The 21,329-nt window shown below is 46.4% G+C and overlaps 1 protein-coding gene across 2 annotated transcripts in view; it reads right to left on the bottom strand.

Annotated features, from left to right (window-relative positions):
- zgc:158659 (uncharacterized protein LOC791141 homolog) overlaps nucleotides 1–21,329 on the bottom strand; it is a 249,431-nt gene that overhangs the window by 101,954 nt on the left and 126,148 nt on the right. For both annotated transcript variants that reach the window (XM_056300257.1, XM_056300256.1), the window contains exon 15: nucleotides 2,642–2,766. In XM_056300257.1, the coding sequence (XP_056156232.1) occupies nucleotides 2,642–2,766 (125 nt within the window). The remainder of the gene's footprint in view (nucleotides 1–2,641; nucleotides 2,767–21,329) is intronic.

Raw genomic sequence — 21,329 nt, forward strand, 5'->3', positions numbered from 1 at the left:
ACCCCTCTCATGTCCTGCATTCAGAGAACAAACTGCTCCCCTCAGGTAGATGGTATGACGAGAAGACGAGGACGGGTGGTGCTGCACGTATTACAATGCGCCGTCTGTCTGGTACTGCTCTAGATTGTGTGTATGTTTTTGTCCAACGCACATTTCCCTCAGGACAGACAAAGTCATCTTGATTTACTTTGTTTTGAAGGGAAACGTAGCTGTTTTTAACCTTATTTCTAAGTATCATTGCTCAGTAATATTCAGTGTAGAACGCCAGTCCCTCTCTGTCACCGGGGCCCTGTGGACATGCTGAAAATCCACCTGCAGACTGTGCCGCCAGAAAAGATTCTGATGTCTCCGAATGAGTCACGTCTCCAGGAACAGGAAACAAGCCACAGTGCTTACATAACATCCACAGTTATGAGGACGAGTGTCCTCATCCTCATAACTGTGGACGTAACTTGATATGTACAACTTGGAACTGTTCACCCGTGTGCTGGCAGGTGAGAGCGTGTGGACAGTTGTGTGCATGTGGTGGACATTCATCCATGGTAAATCTCGCAGGCATCGCCAAAATATGCCATTGTCAATAGCACTCGCCAACAAACAGGAAACTGGTAGGACCGTTGCAGTAGAAACCGGAAGTCAGTGGACTACAGTTATGCACAGAGCCGACTATGTCTGTAGGGATGCCCGACCAAGCCAGAGATAACGCGGGGATTCGAACCAGCGATCCCTATGTTGGTAGGCAACGGAATAGACCGCCATGCTGCCTGGACGCCCTTTGGCGATGTTGTTTTTTCAGATCACTGATTCCGTGGCTGGGATTTGTTCCACTAGCAGGATTTGCCTCGGCACCACAGAGCAAAATTCAGGCCTTGGCAAGGATGTCTTTCTCCGCCTGGGTGAGTTGTCTGTCAGACAGATTCTCCACCCACCTGTTCACATCGCTGGTGTGTGTCTGCCGTCCGTCTCTCTGTCTGCTGTTGAGGGCACCGTCTCTCTGTCTGCCGATGTCTCTGGCGTGCAGCAGGTAGGTCGAACTTCTTTTGCTGCCTGGTTTTTGACTTTCCATGTCGTGCTAGACATGTCTTCTAGTCTTCTCCGTGAACTCAATCACACGTTGGAAAGTGGTCTCATCTAGACATGACGTGAGTCTCTGGTGGATCTGCTCCTCCTTGGCTTTCAAAGCGTCGATGGTAAAATTAGTTTGTCTCCCCTGTTCATTCAACAGCTGGCTCTGTGCCTTCCGGAGGATCTGGTTGGCTCGGTGGCCCTTGACAGAAGATGTGATTTGCAGGCTCTTAGGTGTAATCCTGCTCTGTCTGCACCTGAGGCTGAATCTCAGGTGGTTCCTGTAATCTGCCATGTTATGCGTTTGTACTCATGTACAAGATATAGTAAGAGTAACAACAAGATACAACAAGATATAAGAGTAACAGACTTGATGGATTAGGACATATTTCATGATATTTTACTCTGTACAGCTGTATTTGTATGAGCCGGACTAAACTGAAGAGGAGTTAACTGAAATGTTGCGACAGGACGAGTGGCCAGCAGTGTTTCAGAGGTGGTTTCCACTGACTGGTGGGGGACCAGTAAAAACTGTATTGTGTCTACTGAAATGGAGTCCCTCCATGAATTGTCAGGAATTTCACTGAGTGCAACTTCTGTTGGAAGCCGGGCAGGCTAAGCTAACTGCTAGCCCATGCAGACCAGCAGTTCCAATAAAACACAGGGCGGCCTAGCGGCGGCCTCACCTAGCATAGACTGTGGTGTTTTCGGTGTCATCGTGTGGAGTGTGGGGAGGTGTGACGAGGGTGTTTGGCTGGGACAGCTGGCATTGGATCGGCTTGGGGAGCCTGGTCGGCCGCGTCCAGTGGGCCCAAAGACCATGGCCCCTGCTTGGAGCTGTGCCCGAAGAGGAAACACCGAGGGTGGTCTGACAGGATGCGGAAGCGGGAAAGCTAAGCTAACTGCTAGTCCGTGCAGACTGGCTATTCCGATAGTCATCCTGACTGGCATTTGTTCCCTTGGACAGTGATTTTTATCAACTAGTCCAGGGGTGACTAACCATGTGCCATGCAGAGCCATGTGTATGCAGGTTTTCATTCTAGCCGGACTCCACACCAGGTGATTTCACCGATTAGCAACCCTTCAACCAAAGAGGAAGAATGTATCAGTGAAATCACCTGGTGTGGAGTCGGGTTGGAATGAAAACCTGCATACACATGGCTCTGCATTGCACATGGTTAGCCACGGCTGTACTAGTCATAGCCTTATATTTACTAGTCATATTACGACATTAACTAGTAATATTATATTCAATCTTCATAGCATGATATTGACTGGTCTTATCATATTTGCTAGCTGTATTGCAGAAATTACTGGTCATGTTATTTACTAGTCATATTGTCAGATTGGTCATATTACCATATCTAATTGTCATTCTGATCATGTGAGTAGGCAGGCTCAAACACTGAGCAGTCTTAGAAGCCTGAGTAACCTGGAAGTAAACCTGGAAGTAAATAAACAACAGAGGACAACATCCATGCTCTGCAGTACACATGCAGTGTACATGAACATGTTCTGTACATATGTAGAGGAGGTAACCCCCTGCTTATGTTGTGTAATGTGGGCAGAGCATCACCTGTGTCTCCACAGAAAGTCCTTCTCCTGCTCAGACAGCTCATACAGAGGATCTTTAGAGCACAAAGACCTCAGCTGTTCAACATCTGCCGACGACACGCTGACGTCACACACCAGACGACTGCCCTGAGACATGAGAGAGAGAGAGAGACATGCGCATTACAGAGAGGGAGAGAGAGAGAGAGAGAGAGAGAGAGAGAGAGAGAGAGAGAGAGAGAGAGAGAGAGAAAGAGAAAGAGAACATTAAATGTTCAAAGGAAGATATCAAATAAGGCCTGCCGAGCAGATCTGGGGCGTTTCCCATTACTGTTAAACATCCAAAAACGGGCCATAACATTTTGGATGCATCTAAATTCAAGCCCAAAAGACACCCTTCCATTCAAGGCATTAAAAACCTAAGAGCTGAACCCTGAAAACAGTCCCCTCAGTCAGCTGATGGTGACGCTAACCAACCAAGCTCCCATCAGCACCGCCTCAAAACACAGCAGAATAACACAAGTTATGAATCAGTCAAAAGATCTGTATTTGGAACACTGGAGAAATGAAACTATAACCCAGAGTAGACTAAACTGTTATTTGACCCGAAACAGAGAATATAGACTGGCCGAGTATCTCCACTCTGTCAGAGATATGAAGCAGAGACGGATCCTGACCACATACAGGCTCAGTGACCACCAGCTGGCTATAGAAACAGGAAGACACAGACCAACATGGCTACCCAGAGAGCAGCGTATATGTGGCCACTGCTGGACAGGGGAGGTAGAAACAGAGATGCACCTCCTCCTCTGCTGTGAGAAGTTCTCTTCAGTAAGACACTTCCACTACAGGGAAATAGCCAAGAAAACACCAAACTTGCTACTGTTAAGCCCAGAGGAGAACCCGGCAGTTCTCCTGGTGAAGGAACAGCAGCTCCTCTGGCAGCTCAATACGTATCTGCTGCCACAGCCTGCGGGACTCACAACTACTGTGAGATCCCCAAAACATATGCCATTAAGTCATAACATTAAACTGTACAACATTTGTTGCACTGTACTGTATGGCAATAAAAACAATGACTGCTTCAGTAGGCAAAAATATGGAACCAGCTTATGTGATGACACCTATGTATTAATATGTGATGTAATGTGAATTTAATGTATATTTAACATGTGATGTAATGTTTTAATCTGCAAACTGCTTTAGCAGCAACATGTTTTTTTCATGCCAATAAAACTATTTGAATTTGAGAGCGAGAGAGAGACATTCATATTACATAGAGAGAGAGCGAGAGAGAGACATTCATATTAGTCTCTCTCTCGCTCATATTAGAGAAAGAGAGAGATACAGTGAGAGAGAGAGCGAGCTAGAGATACAATGAGAGAGACCTAGAGATACAATGAGAGAGATATACAATGAGAGAGAGCTAGAGATACAGTGAGAGAGAGATAGAGATACAATGAGAGAGAGCTAGAGATACAGTGAGAGAGAGCTAGGGATACAATGAGAGAGAGAGAGAGATACAATGAGAGAGAGCTAGAGATACAATGAAAGAGAGAGAGAGAGATACAATGAGAGATAGAGATACAATGAGAGAGAGCTAGATATACAGTGAGAGAGAGCTAGAGATACAATGAGAGAGAGATAGAGAGATACAACGAGAGAGAGCTAGAGATACAATGAGAGAGATAGAGAGATACAATGAGAGAGAGATAGAGATACAATGAGAGAGAGAGATACAACGAGAGAGAGATAGAGATACAATGAGAGAGAGCTAGAGATACAGTGAGAGAGAGCTAGAGATACAATGAGAGAGAGAGAGAGATACAATGAGAGAGAGATAGAGATACAGTGAGAGAGAGAGAGAGAGAGATACAATGAGAGAGAGATAGAGATACAATGAGAGAGAGCTAGAGATACAGTGAGAGAGAGAGAGAGAGATACAATGAGAGAGAGATAGAGATACAGTGAGAGAGAGAGAGATACAATGAGAGAGAGCTAGAGATACAGTGAGAGAGAGCTAGAGATACAGTGAGAGAGAGAGAGAGATACAATGAGAGAGAGAAAGATACAACGAGAGAGAGCTAGAGATACAACGAGAGAGAGATAGAGATACAATGAGAGAGAGCTAGAGATACAGTGAGAGAGAGCTAGAGATACAATGAGAGAGAGAGAGAGAGAGAGAGAGAGAGAGAGAGAGAGAGAGATACAATGAGAGAGAGATAGAGATACAATGAGAGAGAGATAGAGATACAATGAGAGAGAGCTAGAGATACAATGAGAGAGATAGAGATACAACGAGAGAGAGATAGAGATACAGTGAGAGAGAGATAGAGATACAATGAGAGAGAGAGAGAGATACAATGAGAGAGAGCTAGAGATACAGTGAGAGAGAGAGAGAGAGAGAGAGAGAGAGAGAGAGAGAGAGAGAGAGATACAATAAGAGAGAGCTAGAGATACAATGAGAGAGAGCTAGAGATACAGTAAGAGAGAGCTAGAGATACAGTGAGAGAGAGCTAGAGATACAGTGAGAGAGAGAGAGAGATACAATGAGAGAGAGATAGAGATACAGTGAGAGAGAGCTAGAGATACAGTGAGAGAGATAGAGATACAGTGAGAGAGAGATAGAGATACAATGAGAGAGAGAGAGAGAGATACAACGAGAGAGAGCTAGAGATACAATGAGAGAGAGATAGAGATACAATGAGAGAGAGCTAGAGATACAGTGAGAGAGAGCTAGAGATAAAATGAGAGAGAGAGAGAGATACAATGAGAGAGAGATAGAGATACAATGAGAGAGAGATAGAGATACAATGAGAGAGAGCTAGAGATACAATGAGAGAGAGATAGAGAGAGATACAGTGAGAGAGAGAGAGAGATACAGTGAGAGAGAGAGATACAGTGAGAGAGAGAGAGAGAGATACAGTGAGAGAGAGAGAGAGATACAGTGAGAGAGAGAGATACAGAGAGAGAGGGAGATACAGTGAGAGAGAGAGAGAGAGAGAGAGAGAGAGACAGAGAGAGAGAGAGAGAGAGAGAGAGAGAGAGAGAGATACAGTGAGAGAGAGAGATACAGAGAGAGAGAGAGATACAGTGAGAGAGAGAGAGAGAGAGATACAGTGAGAGAGAGAGAGAGAGCTACAGTGAGAGAGAGAGATACAGAGAGAGAGAGAGATACAGAGAGAGAGAGAGATACAGTGAGAGAGAGAGAGAGAGAGAGAGAGAGAGAGAGAGATACAGTGAGAGAGAGAGATACAGAGAGAGAGAGAGATACAGTGAGAGAGAGAGAGAGAGATACAGTGAGAGAGAGAGAGAGAGCTACAGTGAGAGAGAGAGATACAGTGAGAGAGAGAGAGATACAGTGAGAGAGAGAGAGAGAGAGAGAGAGAGAGAGAGAGAGAGAGATACAGTGAGAGAAAGAGAGAGAGATAGAGAGAGAGAGATACAGCGATATATATAGAGAGAGAGATACAGTGAGAGAGAGATACAGTGAGAGAGAGAGAGCTACAGTGAGAGAGAGAGATACAGTGAGAGAGAGAGAGAGAGAGAGAGAGAGAGAGAGAGAGAGAGAGAGAGAGAGAGAGAGATACAGTGTGAGAGAGAGATACAGAGAGAGAGAGAGATACAGTGAGAGAGAGAGAGAGAGATACAGTGAGAGAGAGAGAGAGCTACAGTGAGAGAGAGAGATACAGTGAGAGAGAGAGAGAGAGAGAGACAGAGAGAGAGAGAGAGAGAGATACAGTGAGAGAAAGAGAGAGAGATACAGAGAGAGAGAGATACAGCGATATATATATATATAGAGAGAGAGAATGTCTGACCACATTTACACCCTACACATCCTAACTGACATACTACATGTTAACCAAAAAAATGAAAAAATATATACCTTCTTTATAGATATCCAAAAAGGCTTTTGAATCAATTTGGCACGAAGGTCTTTTTTTATAAAGTTTTTGAAAGTGGTGTAGAGGGTAAAACATACAACATAATTAAATCAATGTATACGGACAAGAAATGCAGCATCAACACTGGCAACAAAAGAACACATTCATTCACCCAGAGACGCAGGTAAAGCAAGGTTGCAACTTAAGCCCAACTCTATTTAACATATATGTGAATGAACTGGCCCCTAAATTGGAGCGATCTGCAGCACCTGGTCTTATCCTTTATGAAACAGAAATCAAATTACTGCTGTACGCAGATGACCTGCTCCTGGTGTCGCCCACTCTCCAAGGGCTACAGCAGAACTTGAATCTGCTAGAACAACTCTACCAGACCTGGGCCCTGTCAGTAAACATGGATAAGACCAGAACCATGATATTCATAGAAAGATCCAAATCTCAGGGAACTACATCAAATCTCACTCAAGGGAACAATCCAATAGAATCATCCTCACAATACAATTATTTATTTAGGCCTGGAAATAAGCTCCACCGGACACTTTGATCCCGCAGAGGATGAACTGAAAGAGAAAGCACACAGGACTTTTTATGCCATAAAACGACAAATTTACACTGAAATCCCAATTAGAATTTGGCTTAAACTGTTTGAATCAGTAATTGAACCAGTTGCCCTCTATGGCCGTGAAGTGTGGGCTCCACTTGCAAATCAAAACTTTGCAAAATGGGACAAACACCCAATGCATGCAGGGCAGAATGAGGTCAACATCCATGTGATACCCTCTTCTGAGTTGTGATTAATTATTAATCACAACTCAGAAGAGGGTACCACATGTTAAAACAGTGACCCCCACTCATACCATTACAAAGCCCTGACATGCCAAGAGTTGAGCAAAGAAAAGAGTCCCCTCTGCCAGCTGGTCCTGACGCTTAGTTCACTCAACAATACCGACAAGCCACTGCCTCAAGACTTAGTTCACTCAACAATACCGACAACTCACAGCCTCAAGACTTAGTTCACTCAACAATACTGACAAGCCACAGCCTCAAGACTTAGTTCACTCAACAATACTGACAACCCACTGTCTCAAGACTTAGTTCACTCAACAATACTGACAACTCACAGCCTCAAGACTTAGTTCACTCAACAATACCGACAACTCACAGCCTCAAGACTTAGTTCACTCAACAATACTGACAAGCCACAGCCTCAAGACTTAGTTCACTCAACAATACTGACAAGCCACAGCCTCAAGACTTACTTCACTCAACAATACTGACAAGCCACAGCCTCAAGACTTAGTTCACTCAACAATACTGACAAGCCACAGCCTCAAGACTTAGTTCACTCAACAATACTGACAAGCCACAGCCTCAAGACTTAGTTCACTCAACAATACTGACAACTCGCAGCCTCAAGACTTAGTTCACTCAACAATACCGACAACTCACAGCCTCAAGACTTAGTTCACTCAACAATACTGACAACTCACAGCCTCAAGACTTAGTTCACTCAACAATACCGACAACTCACAGCCTCAAGACTTAGTTTACTCAACAATACTGACAAGCCACAGCCTCAAGACTTAGTTCACTCAACAATACTGACAAGCCACAGCCTCAAGACTTAGTTCACTCAACAATACTGACAAGCCACAGCCTCAAGACTTAGTTCACTCAACAATACTGACAAGCCACTGCCTCAAGACTAAGTTCACTCAACAATACTGAAAACCCACTGTCTCAAGACTTAGTTCACTCAACAATACCGACAACTCACAGCCTCAAGACTTAGTTCACTCAACAATACTGACAAGCCACAGCCTCAAGACTAAGTTCACTCAACAATACTGACAAGCCACAGCCTCAAGACTAAGTTCACTCAACAATACTGACAACTCACAGCCTCAAGACTTAGTTCACTCAACAATACTGACAAGCCACAGCCTCAAGACTTAGTTCACTCAACAATACTGACAACTCACAGCCTCAAGACTTAGTTCACTCAACAATACTGACAAGCCACAGCCTCAAGACTTAGTTCACTCAACAATACTGACGACCCACAGCCTCAAGACTTAGTTCACTCAACAATACTGACAACCCACTTCCTCAAGACGTAGTTCACTCAACAATACTGACAACCCACTGCCTCAAGACTTAGTTCACTCAACAATACTGACAACCCACTGCCTCAAGACTTAGTTCACTTGACAATACTGACAACCCACTGCCTCAAGACTTAGTTCACTCAACAATACTGACAACCCACTGCCTCAAGACTTAGTTCACTCGACAATACTGAGAAGCCACAGCCTCAAGACTTAGTTCACTCAACAATACTGACAACCCACTGCCTCAAGACGTAGTTCACTCAACAATACTGACAAGCCACAGCCTCACGACTTATTATTATAAATGTAACTAATTTTAAATTATTTACGCATGCACAGACACACACATCTGTTAGTGTGTTAATGTTAATTTACTGTGCAGATCTTTAATGTTAATTACTATCACTTATTGTTATTTCTACTTTGTTGTTTGTAGAATGACTCGCATGGAGGCAGTGTTAGCGTCTAGGTTTAACATTTAATAATCATTGCAGGGGAACTCAGGTACAGTGTACAGGCATGTAGCTGTGTGCATAATGCCGCCACTAGGCTGCATGATCACGTGACTACTCTGTAAGTACGGAATGCAGGTCAGTACAAACATAACGCTACAAGGTTATCTACATCCTCCTTTAGTTCAGAGCTGTCATTATGTTTTCAAATGTTCACTGTGTTTCAAAGTAGCTTATATTTAGTAAAGCAGTACTGGCTATCTTGTGTTGGTCTTACACGAACTATGCGACACATGTAACTCTGCAAAGGAAGCAAATCTGTGTTAATGTCACATTAAACATTTCAACAACATTTCAACAGCAAGAGAAGTATACTTATGACGGTAGGTAGAATTTACCATTTAACATTTCAACCAACAAGGCAAGTCAGTTCTTGTGTCCATGCACTCTTCATTCAGTGTATTTTGGGTTGGGCTTTGAAATCCTCCGAGATCTCGTGATATAGGGGGATTGAGATTGTCCAGGTGGCTCTTCAGTGGTCGCTTGAGTGCCATGGTCTGGCTCTCTAATGAGTACTGATGGAATGCGTTTCACTTGAGTGTCATCCTTGTCTTGCTCTCTGGTAAGTATCCAAAGGAATTGAATCAAGTGCAGTTGGACTTGGTTATAGATTCAGTTCCTTTGGATAACTATGACCTGGATGAATGAGAACATTCACAGACTCTCTGGTAAGTACTGATGGAATGTGTTCATTTTGGTCGAGGATATGTCGAGGTTCGGATACTGGCAGAATGTGCCGTTGGTTTCTCCTGCATTCCTTTCCTTCCGATTCAACGATGTAAGATCTAGGTTCATTGCACTTCCTTTTGATCAATCCGATCTTGTCATGTCCCTTTGTTGTCTGAAGACGGACCATTTGGGACGGTTCCAGTGCAGGCAGTGGTCTGCTTGACTTGTCATAGTGCGCTTTCTGCATTCCCGTTTCTTTGACAGCTTAGCCCGGACCGTTACTGTGTCCTTTGACTACGGCGCCAACAGCTGCTGGCTGGCAGGTAGGGTGGTGCGTGTTCTCCTAGATAGGAGACGCTGTGCGGGAGAGCCCAGGGTTGTATCTCGTGGCACGTTCCGAATGTTCAGCAGATTCAGAAGTAGATCTGTCCCATCTCTCTTTGAAGTTTTAAGCAGCCTCTTTGCGCTTCGAACTGCCCGTTCTGCTAGGCCGTTTGCTTGTGGGTATTCAGGACTGCTGGTGGCGTGGTGGAAACCCCAGGTTGTGGTAAACTCACGAAAAGTCTGACTGGAGAACTGGGTGCCATTGTCTGAAAAGACAGTGTCAGGAACGCCATGGACTGAGAAGTGCCGCTTTAGCTTGTTGACCACACTTTGTGAAGAGAGGTTTTTAAGTGGATCGATTTCAAACCACCCTGAGTACGAGTCGACCAAGACCAGGTAGTGGTGACTGTTCCACTCGAAGATGTCTGTGGCGACGGTGGACCAGGGCAGTTCTGGGATTGGGGTGGGTTGCAGTGGCTCTTTCTGTTGATGTCCTTTTAGACTGCTGCACACACTGCAGGCCTGGACCATGTTCTCAACATCCTTTGCCATGGATGGCCAGAAAGCAACATCACGTGCTCTGTGTTTCGTTGCTTCGGCCCCAGGATGTCCTTTGTGTAGAATGGTCAGGTACTCAGGCTGTAGTGTTTGGGGAATGACCACTCTTGTTCCTTTCATTACAATGTCATTGTCGATGGGGAGCTCATCCCGGAATGCAAAGAATGGTCCTGCAGCGGCTGCAGTACCGCTTGCTCGGTCGGGCCATCCTTGCTTTATAGTGCGGCAGGGAGCTTGCATTGAAGAGTCTGCAGCTGTGTGTTCTCACAGCTCCTTCAGGCGATTTGATGAGATGGGCTGGACTGCCATCACTTCGAAGTCGTTCTGTTCAGTTTGATGCTGTGATGTGCTCTTCCATGGTGCATGAGACAGCGTGTCGGCCAAGTACGTGAACTTCCCTTTCTTGTAAACAAGCGTCAAGTTGAACTTGTGCAGCTTCAGCATCATGCGTTGCAGACGCGCTGGTGCGGTGTGGATTGGTTTGTTCAGGATTGTGATGAGGGGCTGATGGTCAGTTTTGACTGTGATTGGCTTGCCGTAGACATAGTCGTAGAACTTAAAACATGCAAACACCACCGCCAGCAGCTCCTATTCTATCTGAGCATATCTTGTCTCAGTCTCCGTCAAGGTGCGCGAGGCATATGCTATGAATTCGCCTCCCTGTAGGCAAGCTGCACCAAGGCCATACTGTGATGCATCACAGGTGAGTGTGACAGGCTTTCTCACGTCGTAGTATTTCAGCACCGGAGGGCTTGATATGTGGGCCTTCAGTCTGTTGAATGCATCTTCGTGCTCCTTTTCCCAACACCAGGCTACTTCACGTTGCAGCAGCTGGCGGAGTGGTGCAGACAGTTCGCTGGAGTTAGGGATGAACTTTCCAAGGTATGTTGTCATTCCTAAGAATCTCTGAAGAGCAGCCTTGTCTTCAGGTGGGGGTATCTCAGCGATTGCTTTTATCTTCGCAGGGTCAGCTTTGAGTCCCTGGTCTGTGACGACGTGTCCCATGTAGCTCACCTGTTTGAGTCTGAACCTGCATTTCACCGGATTCAGTCTGGGCTTCACTTTCCGTGCCCTGTCCAGGACCTTTTTGAGGTTGGCATCATGTTCCTCTACTCCGTTGCCGCCCACGATGATGTCATCGACGATGATCGCACATGGATAGTCTGTGAAGACCTGCTCCATCGCTCGTTGGAAGACCTCTGATGCCGAACTGATTCCAAAGGGCATTCTCAGGAATCTGAACCTCCCCAGGGGTGTGGCAAATGTTGTTCGGATGGAGGATTCTGTGTCTAGTTTGATTTGCCAAAATGAACTTTTTGCATCCAGCACCGAAAACACAGTGGCGTCAGACATTTGTGTAGCCACCTCTTCGACCGTGCGCATAGGATGGTGAGGGCGCATTAAAGCTTCATTCAAGTCACGTGGATCGATGCATATGCGAATGTTGTCAGTGTCCTTCTTGTGTGTGGCAACCATTGCAGAATCCCATTCTGTGGGCTCTGTCATTGGTGTGTTTACTCCCAATGTCACCATCCGATCCAACTCTTTTTTGACTTTGTCCTTTATCGCTACGGGGATGCGCCTTGGTGGCCTCACGACAGGTGTGACATTTGGATCGATTTTCATGGTGTATGTTACTGGTAGTGAGCCAATCTCGTCGTTGGACAGGTCAGCATATTCAGAGAATATTATGTGTGAGAATGTTGAATCCTCGCTGACGTCAACTTGATATACGTCGTTGTTTAGAGTGACTAAGTCCATCTTTAGGCAGTCTGGTAGGCCAAGTAGTGGTTGGACATTGTTTTTCACCACATGGAACCGCAGCATGTGTGTCTGCGTCCTCCCTCATTTGACAGTTTTGCAGCGCAGCGGCTTCTGTGTGGATCACGTTTCCACCATATGCCACTAGTTTGGCTGTCTGTGTCTTGTCGATTTGCTCTGCTTGTTTCACGAAGGTGTAGGTGTCTGAGGAGATGACGTTACACTTGGCCCCGATGTCTACTTTTAGTTTCAGTGGTTTGCCATTCACTGTGACGGAGCAATAGATCTCCTTTTTGTTCTTTATGTTCTCCAGGTTGATTGTGCTGATTTCTCTAGAGTCTAGTGATAGTCCATCTACATGAAATGAGCCATCGCTGCTGTCGGAGTCCTCTGCTGTGACCAGATGATTGACAGGTTTGCATGCACGGGCTTGTCTAGCGGACCTGCAGTGCCTTTTGAAATGGTTGTATGTGTTGCAGTTGTGGCACTGCCGCCCGTATGCCGGACACTCCCTTGGTGGGTGATTTCCACCGCAATTTCTGCAGTTGGTGATCCCTGTTGTTGAGGTTTGTTCACTCTGCGACGTTAATCTGACTCCCTTCTGCTTTTTTCTAAAGGCTTTGGGATATTGGACAGCATCCACGCTGACTGGGGCATGCGCTGGATTGGTCAGAGTTTTGCTGTGTTGCTCAGCCAGTTCGCTTATTTGACACATACGAATAGCCTTAGCTAGAGTTGGCTCACTTTCCTTGAGTAGTGCTTCTCTGACACTATCACTGGTAATGCCGCACACTAAACCGTCTCTGATCAGCTCCTGCTGGAGAACTCCGGAATTACAGCCTTTAGATTTGATCCTGAGTGTGCTCACATATGCTTCCACTGTTTCCCCAGGTTTCTGGTTTCTGGAGTTGAAGGACTGCCTCTCCATGGGGATGTTTGTCTGAGGGTTGCAAATGCCCCTGAATGTTCTTTTCAAACATCCCGGGTCTTCTCGCGTCTCTGCCCGCCTCATGACGACCCCGTCTTCTGGGAGCACCGCTGGTGAATACGTGGATGAGCGTTCACCTTCGCTCGCCTCTGCTCCTGCTAAGGTTAGCAGTATGGACGCGGGCCTTCTGGCCGCTGTGTCACAATATGTCCTATTGTGGTTGAGGGTAGATTCACCAGGGGCTGCCGCTCCTTTAAGGCGGACGTTCAGAGTGATGACGTAGGCACTGCTTAGCGTTTCCGGGGCGGAGCCATGTTGGCAGCAGCTAGCGGTTGGTCAGCTGGTTGCCAGGAGAGATTGTGCCGTATCGGTGTCGTTCTGTGTGGCGAGTACACGGGATGGGCTCGACTCGACCTCTCCGTCTCCTCCTCCCTGCCCTCCCACAATATTCCTGCTGGAATACGCGCCAATTCTCTGCCACGTCACCATGGAAGGGAAGAGGGTCTGGCCGCCGAAATCCGTCTTCCATTGTCGTGCTTCTAGCGAGCTTCTTCTTCTGTCGTCTTTGTGGAGTTGCTTACGTGCAGAGGGACCGGCTACGCTAGTTAGCCAGCGCCGCTAACTGGACTCACTTTGCCGAACAAGGCGTCGGATCTGACCAAGAACCTTCCGAGTCGGGACAGTACCAGGTTTCACTCGGACACCATGCAGGATGACTCGCACGGAGGCAGCGCTAGCGTCGACGCTTAACAGTTAATAATCATCGCAGGGGAACTCGGGTACAGTGTACAGGCATGTAGCTGTGTGTATAGCGCCGCCAGTAGGCCGCGCGATCATATGACTACTCTGTAAGTACGGAATGCAGGTCAGTACAAACATAACGCCACGGGGTTATCTACAATGTTCAATGTACACACATGTTAATGTGTCAAAAGCTTTGGACACACACAAGAACAATTTGTCATGCCAATAAAGCCACCTGGACTGAACTGACAGAGAGAGAGAGAGAGAGAGAGAGAGAGAGAGAGAGAGAGAGAGAGAGAGAGAGAGAGAGAGAGAGAGAGAGAGACAGAAAAGAAAGAGCGTGCGAGAGAGAGAGGTACAGTGAGACAGAGAAAGATAGGGACAGAAAGAGACAGAGAGACAGACAGACAGAGAGAGACAGACAGACAGAAAGAAAGAAAGATAGAGACAGAAAGAAAGAGACACAGACAGACAGAGAGACAGGGAGAGAATTGAATTTTAAAACAAGTCTATTTAACAAAAAAAATGATCAAAAAACAGACTTGAAATCTTTCTCAACATATAAACAACATTTGTTAAATTACAAACACTCACTATGCATCTTTTAACAATCCCAAAAAAACAGTCATTCAACAACAACTCAAAACATCAAAAAACAAAACAAAACAAAAACAAAACAAAAACAAATAAAACGGTAAGACCCCTTTTATCTGAGCTCTGCAGCAGAAACCAGCTCATCCTCTGTGGTGGAACACGGCACCTTTATAACACCACATGGTGTGAACGTGTCCAAATCTTTCATCGCCTTGTCATAATTTTATTTTATAATTTTATTTCTGATTTTTCCCTTTTTCTCCCAGTTTAGTGGCCAATCGATCCCTATTTCAGTTCAAACATCCACCCTCGTACTGCATGCATTCGCCAACTGCATCTCTCCAGCCGGCAGTCTGGAAGGAGACGCCTCGCCACTTTCGTGACGAGGTGAATCCAGGCTGAACCACTGCTTTTTCCCCACGCACAGAGACGCATTCATGTGACGAACACAAGCCGCCTCCGCCCCCCCTCCCGAAGACAGCGTTGCCGACTGCTCCATCGAGTCCAGCCATAGTCGGATCTGACGAGACCAGGGCATGAACCCCGGTCCCCAGTGGGCAACTGCATTGACACAAAGCCGATGGTTAGACTGCTACACCAACGCGGACCCTCGCCTTGTAATAACTAAAATCTACCCATATCCTGGTCTGGACCATCCTGCTAAACAACAGTTATCCTGGCCTGGACCATCCTGCTAAACAACAGTTATCCTGGTCTGGACCATCCTGCTAAACAACAGTTATCCTGGTCTGGACCATCCTGCTAAACAACAATTATCCTGGCCTGGACCATGCTGCTAAACAACAGTTATCCTGGTCCGGACCATCCTGCTAAACAACAGTTATCCTGGTCCGGACCATCCTGCCAAACAACAGTTATCCTGGTCTGGACCATCCTGCTAAACAACAGTTATCCTGGTCTGGACCATCCTGCTGCACAACAGTTATCCTGGTCTGGACCATCCTGCTAAACAACAGTTATCCTGGTCTGGACCATCCTGCTAAACAACAGTTATCCTGGTCTGGACCATTCTGCTGCACAACAGTAATCCTGTTCTGGACCATCCTGCTAAACAACAGTTATCTTGGTCTGGACCATCCTGCTGCACAACAGTTATCCTGGTCTGGACCATCCTGCTAAACAACAGTTATCCTGTTCTGGACCATTCTGCTGCACAACAGTTATCCTGGCCTGGACCATGCTGCTAAACAACAGTTATCCTGGTCTGGACCATCCTGCTAAACAACAGTTATCCTGGTCTGGACCAACCGGTTAAACAACAGTTATCCTGGTTATCCTGGTCTGGACCATCCTGCTAAACAACAGTTATCTTGGTCTGAACCATCCTGCTAAACAACAGTTATCCTGGTCTGGACCATCCTGCTAAACAACAGCTATCCTGGTCTGGACCATCCTGCTAAACAACAGTTATCCTGGTCTGGACCATCCTGCTAAACAACAGTTATCCTGGTCTGGACCATTCTGCTGCACAACAGTTATCCTGGTCTGGACCATCCTGCTAAACAACAGCTATCCTGGTCTGGACCATCCTGCTAAACAACAGTTATCCTGGTCTGGACCATTCTGCTGCACAACATTTATCCTGTTCTGGACCATCCTGCTAAACAATTATCTTGGTCTGGACCATCCTGCTGCACAACAGTTATCCTGGTCTTGACCATCCTGCTAAACAACAGTTATCCTGTTCTGGACCATCCTGCTAAACAACAGTTACCCTGGTCTGGACCATCCTGCTAAACAACAGTTATCCTGGTCTGGACCATCACGCTAAACAACAGTTATCCTGGTCTGGACCATCACGCTAAACAACAGTTATCCTGTTCTGGACCATCCTGCTAAACAACAGTTACCCTGGTCTGGACCATCCTGCTAAACAACAGTTATCCTGGTCTGGACCATCCTGCTAAACAACAGTTATCCTGGTCTGGACCATCCTGCTAAACAACAGTTATCCTGGTCTGGACCATCCTGCTAAACAACAGTTATCCTGTTCTGGACCATCCTGCTAAACAACAGTTATCCTGGTCTGGACCATCCTGCTAAACAACAGTTACCCTTGTCTGGACCATCCTGCTAAACAACAGTTATCCTGGTCTGGACCATTCTGCTGCACAACAGTTATCATGGTCTGGACCATGCTGCTGCACAACAGTTATCCTGGTCTAGACCATCCTGCTAAACAACAGTTATCCTGGTCTGGACCATCCTGCTAAACAACAGTTATACTGGTCTGGACCATCCTGCTGCACAACAGTTATCCTGGTCTGCACCATGCTGCTAAACAACAGTTATCCTGGTCTGGACCATTCTGCTAAACGGTTATCTTGGTCTGGACCATTCTGCTGCACAACAGTTATCCTGTTTTGGACCATCCTGCTAAACAATTATCTTGGTCTGGACCTTCCTGCTGCACAACAGTTATCCTGGTCTGGACCATCCTGCTAAACAACAGTTGTCCTGGTCTGGACCATCCTGCTAAACAACAGTTATCCTGGTCTGGACCATTCTGCTGCACAACAGTTATCCTGTTCTGGACCATCCTGCTAAACAGTAATCCTGGTCTGGACCATCCTGCTAAACAACAGTTATCCTGGTCTGGACCATCCTGCTAAACAACAGTTATCCTGGTCTGGACCATCCTGCTAACAACAGTTATCCTGGTCTGGACCATCACGCTAAACAACAGTTATCCTGGTCTGGACCATCACGCTAAACAACAGTTATCCTGGTCTGGACCATCCTGCTAAACAATTATCTTGGTCTGGACCTTCCTGCTGCACAACAGTTATCCTGGTCTGGACCATCCTGCTAAACAACAGTTATCCTAGCCTGGACCATCATGCTAAACAAGAGTTATCCTGGTCTGGACCATCCTGCTAAACAACAGTTATCCTGGTCTGGACCATCCTGCTAAACAACAGTTATCCTGGTCTGGACCATCCTGCTGCACAACAGTTATCCTGGTCTGGACCATCCTGCTAAACAACAGCTATCCTGGTCTGGACCATCACGCTAAACAACAGTTATCCTGGTCTGGACCATCCTGCTAAACAACAGTTATCCTGTTCTGGACCATCCTGCTAAACAACAGTTGTCCTGGTCTGGACCATCCTGCTAAACAACAGTTATTCTGGTCTGGACCATCCTGCTAAACAACAGTTATCCTGGTCTGGACCATTCTGCTGCACAACAGTTATCCTGTTCTGGACCATCCTGCTAAACAATTATCTTGGTCTGGACCTTCCTGCTGCACAACAGTTATCCTGGTCTGCACCATCCTGCTAAACAACAGTTATCCTGGTCTGGACCATCCTGCTAAACAACAGTTATCCTGGTCTGGACCATTCTGCTGCACAACAGTTATCCTGTTCTGGACCATCCTGCTAAGCAGTAATCCTGGTCTGGACCATCCTGCTAAACAACAGTTATCCTGGTCTGGACCATCCTGCTAAACAACAGTTATCCTGGTCTGGACCATCCTGCTAAACAACAGTTATCCTGGTCTGGACCATCCTGCTAAACAACAGTTATCCTGGTCTGGACGATCACGCTAAACAACAGTTATCCTAGCCTGGACCATTCTGCTAAACAACAGTTATCCTGGTCTGGACCATCCTGCTAAACAACAGTTATCCTGTTCTGGACCATCCTGCTAAACAACAGTTATCCTGGTCTGGACCATCCTGCTGCACAACAGTTATCCTGGTCTGGACCATCCTGCTGCACAACAGTTTTCCTGGTCTGGACCATCCTGCTAAACAACAGTTATCCTGGTCTGGACCATCCTGCTAAACAACAGTTATCCTGTTCTGGACCATCCTGCTAAACAACAGTTATCCTGGTCTGGACCATCCTGCTAAACAACAGTTATCCTGGTCTGGACCATCCTGCTAAACAACAGTTATCCTGTTCTGGACCATCCTGCTAAACAACAGTTGTCCTGCTCTGGACCATCCTGCTAAACAACAGTTATTCTGGTCTGGACCATCCTGCTAAACAACAGTTATCCTGGTCTGGACCATTCTGCTGCACAACAGTTATCCTGTTCTGGACCATCCTGCTAAACAATTATCTTGGTCTGGTCCTTCCTGCTGCACAACAGTTATCCTGGTCTGGACCATCCTGCTAAACAACAGTTATCCTGGTCTGGACCATTCTGCTGCACAACAGTTATCCTGTTCTGGACCATCCTGCTAAACAGTAATCCTGGTCTTGACCATCCTGCTAAACAACAGTTATCCTGGTCTGGACCATCCTGCTAAACAACAGTTATCCTGTTCTGGACCATCCTGCTAAACAACAGTTGTCCTGGTCTGGACCATCCTGCTAAACAACAGTTATTCTGGTCTGGACCATCCTGCTAAACAACAGTTATCCTGGTCTGGACCATTCTGCTGCACAACAGTTATCCTGTTCTGGACCATCCTGCTAAACAATTATCTTGGTCTGGACCTTCCTGCTGCACAACAGTTATCCTGGTCTGGACCATCCTGCTAAACAACAGTTATCCTGGTCTGGACCATCCTGCTAAACAACAGTTATCCTGGTCTGGACCATTCTGCTGCACAACAGTTATCCTGTTCTGGACCATCCTGCTAAACAGTAATCCTGGTCTGGACCATCCTGCTAAACAACAGTTATCCTGGTCTGGACTATCCTGCTAAACAACAGTTATCCTGGTCTGGACCATCCTGCTAAACAACAGTTATCCTGGTCTGGACCATCACGCTAAACAACAGTTATCCTGGTCTGGACCATCACGCTAAACAACAGTTATCCTGGTCTGGACCATCCTGCTAAACAACAGTCATCCTGGTCTGGACCATCCTGCTAAACAACAGTTATCCTAGCCTGGACCATTCTGCTAAACAACAGTTATCCTGGTCTGGACCATCCTGCTAAACAACAGTTATCCTGTTCTGGACCATCCTGCTAAACAACAGTTATCCTGGTCTGGACCATCCTGCTGCACAACAGTTATCCTGGTCTTGACCATCCTGCTGCACAACAGTTTTCCTGGTCTGGACCATCCTGCTAAACAACAGTTATCCTGGTCTGGACCATCCTGCTGCACAACAGTTATCCTGTTCTGGACCATCCTGCTAAACAACAGTTATCCTGGTCTGGACCATCCTGCTAAACAACAGTTATCCTGGTCTGGACCATCCTGCTAAACAACAGTTATCCTGTTCTGGACCATCCTGCTAAACAACAGTTGTCCTGGTCTGGACCATCCTGCTAAACAACAGTTATTCTGGTCTGGACCATCCTGCTAAACAACAGTTATCCTGGTCTGGACCATTCTGCTGCACAACAGTTATCCTGTTCTGGACCATCCTGCTAAACAATTATCTTGGTCTGGACCTTCCTGCTGCACAACAGTTATCCTGGTCTGGACCATCCTGCTAAACAACAGTTATCCTGGTCTGGACGATCACGCTAAACAACAGTTATCCTAGCCTGGACCATTCTGCTAAACAACAGTTATCCTGGTCTGGACCATCCTGCTAAACAACAGTTATCCTGTTCTGGACCATCCTGCTAAACAACAGTTATCCTGGTCTGGACCATCCTGCTGCACAACAGTTATCCTGGTCTGGACCATCCTGCTGCACAACAGTTTTCCTGGTCTGGACCATCCTGCTAAACAACAGTTATCCTGGTCTGGACCATCCTGCTAAACAACAGTTATCCTGTTCTGGACCATCCTGCTAAACAACAGTTATCCTGGTCTGGACCATCCTGCTAAACAACAGTTATCCTGGTCTGGACCATCCTGCTAAACAACAGTTATCCTGTTCTGGACCATCCTGCTAAACAACAGTTGTCCTGCTCTGGACCATCCTGCTAAACAACAGTTATTCTGGTCTGGACCATCCTGCTAAACAACAGTTATCCTGGTCTGGACCATTCTGCTGCACAACAGTTATCCTGTTCTGGACCATCCTGCTAAACAATTATCTTGGTCTGGTCCTTCCTGCTGCACAACAGTTATCCTGGTCTGGACCATCCTGCTAAACAACAGTTATCCTGGTCTGGACCATTCTGCTGCACAACAGTTATCCTGTTCTGGACCATCCTGCTAAACAGTAATCCTGGTCTTGACCATCCTGCTAAACAACAGTTATCCTGGTCTGGACCATCCTGCTAAACAACAGTTATCCTGTTCTGGACCATCCTGCTAAACAACAGTTGTCCTGGTCTGGACCATCCTGCTAAACAACAGTTATTCTGGTCTGGACCATCCTGCTAAACAACAGTTATCCTGGTCTGGACCATTCTGCTGCACAACAGTTATCCTGTTCTGGACCATCCTGCTAAACAATTATCTTGGTCTGGACCTTCCTGCTGCACAACAGCTATCCTGGTCTGGACCATCCTGCTAAACAACAGTTATCCTGGTCTGGACCATCCTGCTAAACAACAGTTATCCTGGTCTGGACCATTCTGCTGCACAACAGTTATCCTGTTCTGGACCATCCTGCTAAACAGTAATCCTGGTCTGGACCATCCTGCTAAACAACAGTTATCCTGGTCTGGACCATCCTGCTAAACAACAGTTATCCTGGTCTGGACCATCCTGCTAAAC

This window comes from Lampris incognitus, chromosome 20 (assembly GCF_029633865.1).
Source record: "Lampris incognitus isolate fLamInc1 chromosome 20, fLamInc1.hap2, whole genome shotgun sequence".
Lineage (NCBI taxonomy): Eukaryota > Metazoa > Chordata > Actinopteri > Lampriformes > Lampridae > Lampris > Lampris incognitus.